The 9,984-nt window shown below is 37.7% G+C and overlaps 2 protein-coding genes across 2 annotated transcripts; one reads left to right on the top strand and one right to left on the bottom strand.

Moving 5' to 3' along the window:
• Positions 1-3,416: 3,416 nt before the first annotated feature.
• LOC118436600 lies at positions 3,417-4,920 on the bottom strand. The gene is made up of 4 exons (XM_035855035.1): positions 4,320-4,920; positions 4,030-4,242; positions 3,687-3,960; positions 3,417-3,604 (listed from the first exon to the last, which is right to left on the bottom strand). The coding sequence occupies exons 1-3, from the start codon at positions 4,359-4,361 to the stop codon at positions 3,694-3,696; spliced, it is 522 nt and encodes a 173-aa protein (XP_035710928.1). The 5' UTR covers positions 4,362-4,920; the 3' UTR covers positions 3,417-3,604; positions 3,687-3,693.
• Positions 4,921-5,428: 508 nt separating this feature from the next.
• On the top strand, positions 5,429-6,611 carry LOC118436601. The gene is made up of 2 exons (XM_035855036.1): positions 5,429-6,309; positions 6,384-6,611. The coding sequence occupies exons 1-2, from the start codon at positions 6,079-6,081 to the stop codon at positions 6,609-6,611; spliced, it is 459 nt and encodes a 152-aa protein (XP_035710929.1). The 5' UTR covers positions 5,429-6,078.
• Positions 6,612-9,984: the final 3,373 nt, after the last annotated feature.

Below are 9,984 nucleotides of genomic sequence, written 5' to 3' on the forward strand. Positions count from 1 at the left end.
CATCGAACAGACAATATTCCTACGCAGCTTATGGTATACAATTCTACATATGCACCGAATCAGCAACTTGCTGAGCAGAGCGTTTAACTCTTGAATTGTCTTCTCATTAACACCAAGATGGATGGATGGATAAGGAAATGATTCGATAAGGAATGTAGGCCTCCGGGTAATGAGCTCTTGTATCACACCATCTTCTCCAACTAATGCATGCATACATGTAAAATATATGCATTTACGTATGTACATATGAAGTCTTGTTCACAATGTAATGAATAAGTACAAAGTATTTAAAAATCCCATTTTTATGTTTTGGCCCTGCTTTAAAAGTAAGGTGTTGGTGTATCTATCAATTATCCACAATAAGTGTTGGGCATCTATTCGACTAAGAAAAAGTCACCCTCGGCATCACAAATTCCTCTAAGGAATCATATTCATTAGGCAATGACAGTGACAAGACATGAGCCATAATGCTACGGCCATCCATTTAGAGTCGAGCTGAGGAGGACAACCCTTCACCGACAGAATGACCGATCTTGATGCCCTTTGGATATGTTGTAGTCCTAGGTGAGTCTAGCAAAAGTGAAGCAGGATTTCATTCCATGGCCCCATTTGCGCCCGCCACACCCACTCAAAGGTGCAAAAATACCCTGCTTTGGTTCATTAAAAAAATCACCAAAAATCCAATTTTGGTCGGATTTTCACAATTTAAGCATTTTTGTGACCTTAGATAGTTGCTTTATCATATCCAATAGCAAACTCAACTTTTTTGAAATTTTGATTTTTTCGAAATCCACGAAATTTTCGAAAATATTCAAAAAATTCAAAAAATTGAAATTCATGTCGGATACGATCAAACAACTATCTGGGATCAAAAAGGTGCAAAAATTATCAAATTATCATTAAAAATGGATTTTTGGTGAATTTTTTAATGCGACCAGTTTGGCATGGGATTCCTCTTTGAGTGGGTGTGGCGGGCGCAAATGGGGCCATGGAATGAAATCCTTCTTCACTTTTGCTCAACTCACCTAGTGCTACAACATATCCAAAGGGCATCGAAATCGGTGATTCTGTCGGTGAAGGGTTGTCCTCCTGAGTCATTTTATTCCATCGTTGGTCGATTTACAGAGCAGGTGGATGTGGACGCAAATATATAATCTTCTTCCCTATTTCTTCTCGAGGTGTTTAAAAGGCGATGATTGAAAATGCTAATGTTTGAAAAGAAGCCACTTTACAATGGAGGAAGACACAGCCTGTTTGCTAGAATTTCAAGAATTTAGCCCTTACGGTCAACTGTCTGTTAACTCTGTAAAGACGTGTCATTGCAGAGATAATGGCATTGTTTTATTCTCCCAGTCGTCAAATCAGTCGATGCAGTGTGGAATTATTGCTTCCAATCACATGTCACCGCTTTTAATTACTAAATGATTAGGTAACGGCCAATATTTCGTGGACTGTACGTACGTCGATGGGATTATAATAAGCTGGCAATTTCTGGTCTATCTATCTCGTTTTCTGAGCTCTTTAAAATTTTCGAAATCAAGTCCGCCTCTATTGCACAATATTTATTACTCGTTATTCACCACAGACAAATATGTATCGTCTTCATGCACGACTTTCGGATAAAACTGGACAAACTAGTGGCTAGTTGATGAGATGTTTCGATGTTTGGCCTCGTTAACAAATTCAACTCACCACCAACAACAACGTCCAAACCACTCCTCAAACATTCAAATTGATCCAGTCACTCTGATATCGATGCAGCAACGCTCCTCTCCATAAACATTAATAATAATTCTTACCTGGAGCGTAATTTAGGCTAAAATGAAGAATTGAGAGTCAACATCAACACCACCATGCAATTTGTTCGTACGTGTGTATGCTCTACAATTTCTTAACTTGTTTCTTATTACCTTTTTACCCACTACGTAATGGCACAACCGACCACAAAACAAAATGTACGAGTGTTGAAGAACATGACACGCATACAATAAATAAATACACCACTGCCCTCCTACTTATTCGTACGTAGGATTACATAACTTTGGAGGTAAAATAATAATGCAATCGCCACTTCCACCATCCACCATCAAGAAGGAATAAAGAAAGTAAAAAGTGTAATTAACTGGGGTTGGTTGGATTCAAAACCAGGGTAAAAACAAGTAGTGCAGCAAACTGTGAAACTAGTTGCAAGTTTTAATACCAGCAAGAAAAGTGTTTGCATTTCTCAATTGATCATGCATGCATTCCTTACGCAGATAAAAAAAAGCAAGGTACATTTATTCCGTAGAAAAATTATCCCTGTCAAAATATTTTTATAAAATTTCGTAACCAAAAAACGGTAAATATTACGGAAAGAAAGTCTTAATTTTTATTTTCTTTTCCACTTGAAATTTCTCATGCAAATCTTTAATCATAATGGAATGGAACAGGCTGAAAGAAGAAGAATAAATAAATAAATAAATATTGTGAATGTATTTAAGCATTTCTCCAGACGGAAAATGCAGTAGAAAATAAATTAGCATTCTTCTGGAAACAAGAAGAAGCGGTGTGTTCCTAGAATCCAGCTTATGTTACGTTACGTTCTTATGTCTGACTGCTTTTAAATTTCAAGTCAAAGAGTCGTCGAGTGTGATGATTCTCAGGACAAAGAAGCAGATTGAACGAGGCAAAAGACGACTCCAAGAAATACGAGTTGGCCTTGTCAGATTGGACTTTTTGAAGAAGACGAGAGAGAAAACTCGGAAACTTTGGCGGAGGAGGAGGAGGGGATGCAATGGGATACAAATAACAATAAATTATATTAAACTAGAACATAAACGTCCCTTTGTTTCTCGAAAAGTTACTTTCAATTGAAATAAAATTGAAATAAAAGGTTGCCTTTCGCATATACCAAGAAGTAAGCGATTCTACTACCGTTTTTGCTTAATTCGGATTTTCCAAGACGAAAAAAGGGGGGAACTTTTTGACAGAAACGGATTCTACGTATTTAGTTCATGCAGTATCAATTGATTTCTTTTACTGATATGGAAAACCTTACACGCTAAAACAAGTTCATGCCATAACGCATGTCTTGTTATACAAGACACAAAATTTCAATATTCTTAATTCTCTCCCCTCGACGTAACAATTTTCTCGAAGAAAATGAAGAAATATACCCAATCACCATAAAACTAATTGAACACTAGTTTACGCTATTAAGTCAAAGTGCTTATAGTTGCAAGGATTGGAATGATTTTACATGCATATATTCATAGAAAATTATTGTTTCAATATACCCTCGCACTTATAGCGACCCCGTTGCATTTGGCATATTTAGCCGAACCTAAACTTGCTATTATCTCCTCAACACGACGAGATTTACGAGAGTCTGTCGATAATTCCGCATTAATTCCGCCGACGCCATCAACAACTCGAAGTAGTCATTAAATAGAATTGATGGTTTTTATTTATACGATTTCGGGTAAAATTGTAAATAATGTTATGTTGGGCATGGTCAATACGAAGAAGGGCATAAAGGTCCAGGAAGGGTTTGAAGCTCTTCAAAACTTTGTCGAAGTAGGTCCGTGTCCATCTCTGAGAGATTATGATCCTGCATGTATTTCAGCTAGAAGAAATGAGGCAATAAATGTACACTCTAAAATAATAAAAATTCCTAAATTATTTCTAAGAAATTGTGATAAATTTACTGCAAATTTAAAAAAAAGGCTTGTCCTTCGACCAGTCCGGCAATTTCCCAATGAATTGCACTGCCTGTGCCGTGGTCAATAGACCCTTCCGGAGATTTCGTCCCCCGTTCTTGAGGACCTTGACCAAGGGTCGCAGTTTTTGGTCGGCCTGCGTGATCCGATTACGGAACGCGTCCACCTCTTTCTCCGTTACCCGAAGGTCCAAAAAAAGTTGGCGAAAAAAACCAGCCCTTGCCTCCTCCTCCTGCCCTTTCATCCATGCTACAATTGATTTCTAAGAAATAAAAACATGACAGTACATTGATGAGTTACAATTACAATAATTAGTTTGAGCGTAATGTACATAAATCTCTTCAGGAAAATCATCCACTGTTGCAAAAGCGAGAGGAACATGGGCGGATCCGGCCTTTGCTGCGGATTGGAAAATCGCCCGAATCGCATTCTTTTCCTCCACCTTCATTCCCACGTTCACAAGAAAATCTCTAAGAGATGTGAAGAGTCCAGGACGCAAAAAAGGACGAGGGAAGGGACCCAACCAAAAGTTAATCAATTTTGACTGTAAAAGAACAAACACAGATTGAAGTAATTAATGAATGATTAGTCATAATGATCTCTCAGAGATAGAATACTTACGTAATCTTCGAAAGCAACGCCTCCTATAAGTGCCGCAGCCATTTTCAATGAGAAATTTAATTGTTTTCAGAAAGATCAGAAACACAACAGCGAAATCTCTAGAACTTGTTGTTGATGTGTTTGAATTTGGCGGTTGAGGGGAATTTGAGACATTTGATGAATGGAGAGGACTTGGGTGTTGTGTGTGCGTGGTTCATCCTTCTCGAAACCACATCAAAACGTCAACAACTCGTCCCATCACTCAAACATCAAAAAATAAGAAGTTATCGATTGATACGGTGCGTTTTATTTATTTCTCAGAAATTATAACTTGTATTAAAATGTGGTTCGCTAATTGAGTTGAATTCGGGTGGTTTTGTACTAAAATTCCAGGAAAATGTCGTCGTCGTCGTCGTCGTCTGAAGAAGAAGAGGATGTTATGATTATTCCTGAGGAATGTTTTCCTCAACGGTAAGGTTTCTCTAATTTGGGGTCAAGTAATTTCTTAGAAATAAGCACTTTAATCACGTAGTGTCGTAATATGTAGGGTGAAACTCGTCGCCAGTCGTTCCTCGAAGGTGATTCCTGCAACTGCAGCAGGTTCAGCGAATGTGGCCGCTACGGACGCCGTACCTTTCGTTGAGTCTTCATCTCTCAGAGATTCGAATAAGAAGAGAGAGAGATCCCCACAAAGGCCTGGAGAATCGCCGGTGGATCGCAAAAGGAGAAAAGACAGAGAAAGAAAGGCGTTGAGGCGCCTGAATCCCAACTTCCGGTAAATTTTAATATTTCTCGGTAATTGATGAAGTATCGATGCAAAACAATGATGAAATTTTGTTCAGAGCGGAAGAGAATAAAAAAAAATACGACTCGCTACCTTGAAGATCATGAGTATAGGTAAATAGTCATTATTTCTTAGAAGTTAATGCATTTCGTCGAACCTAACACAGAAATATGTGTGTTCTTTACAGAACAAAAAAGTTGGAGCGAGATAAAAAGCGAAAGAAAACTCGCTACCAGGAAGATGAGGATCATCGGTAAATAGTCATTATTTCTTAGAAATTAATGCATTTCGCCGAAATTAATAGAACAATATGTTTGCTCTTTACAGAACACAACTTTTGGAGCGACAGAAAACTCGCTACCAGGAAGATGAGGATCATCGGTAAATAGTCATTATTTCTTAGAAATTAATGCATTTCGCCGAAATTAATAGAACAATATGTTTGCTCTTTACAGAACACAACTTTTGGAGCGACAGAAAACTCGCTACCAGGAAGATGAGGAGTATAGGTAAATAGTCATTATTTCTTAGAAATTAACTCTGTGAAAATTAATATACTTTCACTTTCAGAAATTATCACAAACAAAAAAGTAACGAACAGTGGGAGAAGAAGAAGTTGGCTGGATTGACTGATGCATGCAGGAAACTGGACTTCACCCCGGATTCGGCATTACTGAAGTGGCTGGGGCAGAGTGAGTTTCTCAAGGAGGAGAAATTAGGGATGTGAGTGATTTATTCATTTCTTAGAAATTAGAATCTTGGTTGGTTTTGATTGTGTTTATTGTTGTTCACAGCGACTTCGTGGATTATCTGCGACATCTCCCCCTCACCAAACTCCTTCAAAAATTCCCCCAATTCGTTTCGGAAAAATTTCTGAGAAATAAGGATTATTGTGTTTACGTTAACACACTTTTCGACTGGCCGGAGCTGCAAGGAAAAAGTATTCCAGAAGCTGAGCAAATTATTTCTCAGAAATCTAGTGACAAGAAGAAAAAGATGTTTACGTACATTGGGCTTCATTCAAATGGACAAAAATCTCGTCCCGGCCACAAATGGGATGAAAATTCCGCCATCTATCAATTCCTTCAGACTCCAGGAACTCGAGCCTTCAACTCCTTCCTCTTCAACTGTAATCCCTTAGGAATGAAGACTGCTTCTGGTGATAAATTGCGAGCTATGATTGCACAGGCAGAAGTGTACATGAGGGAATTGGAAGCTTTCTTAATCGTGAGTGTTTCATGTATTTCTCAGAAATTAGTACCCTAAAACATTGTAATGAAATGATTGTTTATATTTCTCAGAAATTTCAGGATGAGCGTCAGAAGCTGCCGTTTGGTGGGATGCAGCAGATGTCAATCAATAAGAAAATAGAGCCCCTACGAACTGGACTGGCGAAGCAGGCATCCGTCTTGTGTAAGACTGCTCAATTATTCGATTTCTCGAAAAGTGGAAGGAAGGCTACCCCTAAGGCTGGGTTTCTGTGTGGGGCAGACCTCCCATTTTTCATCATTAATGAAATTAAAAATTAATTTCTTAGAAATTAATGTAACGTGAGACGTGTAATGATAATAAATAAATAAATTGATGAATAAGTAATAAACGGTAATCTATTGATAACAATAATATCCCCTGTCCTACAAATTGTACATGACTTCTGTCAGGTATTTCCACTATGATAGGGGAGAAAGGAAGGTCACTTGTTGAAAAACACAAACAGACCTTCAAGTCCACTTTCACTCTCGTTTAGGCAAAAGTTCGTCCTAATCTTGACCCAGTTTCCTCTCCACAAAAATATTTATCATCCTTCCTTCCTGACATTGTCTCCGTTTAAAAATATACTTTCTTTCTCCCCAACCCATCATGATGCACTCTTCCTTGTTATGAGCAATAACATCATTAGTATGGAAAAACATTGAGATGATATCCCATTATGCAAAATAGTTTTCCTTCGCTCTGCTCCTCAATCTCATCATCACGGGTTTAAATTGTTGTTGTTGGAAAATACGGGAGTGGTGGTGTGTGTCTGTGATTATCTATCTTTGTCTTAAATTCTTCCTTCATCAAGCTAACACAAAACCACAAAAGTTTTCTTCTTCTTGAACAAATCAACCAAAGAAAATACATAATCGACTGATCGGATTCACGAAGAGAATAAAGTAACCAACATTAAAATTCTTGCCAAGTTCATGTGCCGAATTTGTGTGGATTTTTACAGTAAAAAACACGATTTTTTAAAAAGATGAATACATAAAGTTTGATTTTCTGCGAAATTTATTTAGTATGCTGAAAGAATTATGAAAACTAACAGTTGAGTTGACTGACTGTGTCGCCATTTTAAGACAAATTTTCTCGCGAATTTAAAGTCGTCAACTTTTTGGCACTTGTTTTTTCCAACATCCTTCCAGTTCTTGGGAGGAACGCTGTATGAATACGTATGAAAATAAAAACTCGTCAGCCGTCAGCAGTCACTCCAATCAATCCGATCGTTTCTCCCACTTTTGCTGACCGCAAGCTACGTAAGGGAACAAGGCATTCGTCCTCACATTTAAAAAAAATTCATGTATGTGTATGATGCCTTGTCTAAAAATCTTCAAGTTTTGAATCCGTGATGGGTTGTTCCTTCGTTGGTTTGAAACTTTGATGAGATGAATCAGGTTTTTCTTTTTTATTTAACACTTTTCATCCACTTAATGCTCATGCTCATCCTCGCTGCTCATTTGTTGTTAGTGAAGTTGAAGTGGTGGGTAGGCGATTCACCATCAAATTCTTCTGTTATATGGAATCTCCTTAACGTGAAATCCTATAAAAGCAAAACCTCGGGAAACAAATACGTACGCTTTAAACTTGTAAATACATATTACATATATACTTCTGCTGTACACAAATGTATGTATGTACATATGAGAATGCTCGCTGTGGTAAGCAAAAAAAGTCATCAGCAACTTGTTTCACTTAGCACAAAGTTTCACAATTACACCATTTTACACAATAAAAGCAAGGACTTTGAACGATATTTATATATTTTTTTTACCTCAAAGTATGTAAGTACCTCTCACCTACAACCCTTCGCATATCACAGGCTGGATACTGGTTTCATAGACAATTCCCCCCTTTCAAGTGTGTAATGCAGTTAACTTTACGACTACTTTTTAACCAAAGCTAACCAAAATTCGGGGAAGGAAATCTTTGTTAAAAATCTAAACTGCTTTTGGTTTGAAAGGGAAAGGGGAGTATTATGAATAAGTCGTCGGTTCACAAGTATTAAAATGCAACACCATTTCTTTCTCGTGTTATGATTTACATTTATAAGAATATTCAACTCGGGTTGTTTTGAAGTTGTAAAATATATTTGCACTTGAGAAGAGACATTCATGTCGTCGTAATTTTAATAATAATCGTACCACATCTTCATTCCATTACGATTGGACCACTCCTCTTGGTACTTTTTGATATGGTTTTGGTACTGGTTACATTATACATACGCACATCATACCGGAGAAATGGCATACGCAACTTTTGTGCGACACGTAATATGACATTTAGATGCAAATGGTTTTAGATGCGAAATGCTCGTCAATCCTGTCAAAACGCATTTTGCGTGCACTCCCACCAGCTCACAAATCGTTTCCAGATTGTATCAATTAAATTCTGGATTGATATTTCCTAACTTATTCAATAAGGTCGATGCATGCATATTCACATTTGCCTGAGTAGGTCCACACTAGTTGACTGGTTGAACCAGACATAAACTTTAATTTTCTAAAGATAATATGCAATAAGCTATTAAATTAACTTTTATCGTCACATTTACCACCGATCAACTCAATCCATACGTTGGGATCACGGACCTGACTGCAGCAGCGGCATGATCAACTCTGGCAAAGCATTTTGTTGACGAGTTTTATGATAATTCAGTGGAAATTATGATGATGCTTCTTCTCCTCAACTCCCACTCTTCATGCCAACCAGCAAAAGAACATCTTGCCTGATTAACTCGTGTTTTATATGCAAAACTAAAGGCAAATACCTGCAAGAATCTAAAGGGGCGAGTCAATTTTTAATTTGCAATTTGTAATTTTAGCAATAAAATTTAGTCGGGCAAAGAGGCGTGGTTTGGCTTGCAAGGCTTTAAATTGTTGTTCAAAAGGGAAGAAAATTACTATTTACACTTGATGAGGTTGCGAGAGAACGCTTCCAAGTTCAAATAATTTTGAAGGGCGAGGAGAAGAAGGTGTCTGCTGATAGTGGCATTTAGTGATTGTGCATATAATAATAATATTTTTGTACCTATTGCATCTCTCATCCCAATCTGCAGGTAAAAAGTAAGGTGTTGATTTGCATGTAAGTAATGTCCCGCTATATCATCACCAAGAGACCATTATTATCATCAAGCATTTTCTTGTACCAGCTTTCAACAACCAAACCAAACCAAGTTGATAATGCTTGGATGGAATCCTGGTAAGGATATAATGCATACGAATTTCAGCGCACTCACCTCACCTGGAAGACGAAGAAGGTGGACGTGGACGTGGACGTGGAAAAGATATTTGAATGTGGATATGTTCGTACTTTGTAAATTGTAATTTTTTCATCTCATCAAAACATATCATCCTTTATCACCGCGTTGTTAGTGGTTTGGTTTGGTCCGCTGAATACTGAATACGGTAATGTTATTATGCTGTAATCTACGCTTTTGTCGGGAAGTCTTTCCAAACATCTTGATGATTTCGGAGGAGCTACAGCACACTAGATACTTGGTCAGGCCGTCTCTCCGTCTCGGTGTCATTATCGTTTTATTTTACCTTACTTGTACTTGAAGAAGGAGAGAAAGAGACGACGACGCTGTACAAAAAGATAGATCACCGCACTAAACAACACTACCAACTTGGTAAATAGTATCAT

Source organism: Folsomia candida, unplaced genomic scaffold (genome assembly GCF_002217175.1).
Source record: "Folsomia candida strain VU population unplaced genomic scaffold, ASM221717v1 Fcan01_Sc009, whole genome shotgun sequence".
NCBI classification, from domain to species: Eukaryota; Metazoa; Arthropoda; class Collembola; order Entomobryomorpha; family Isotomidae; genus Folsomia; species Folsomia candida.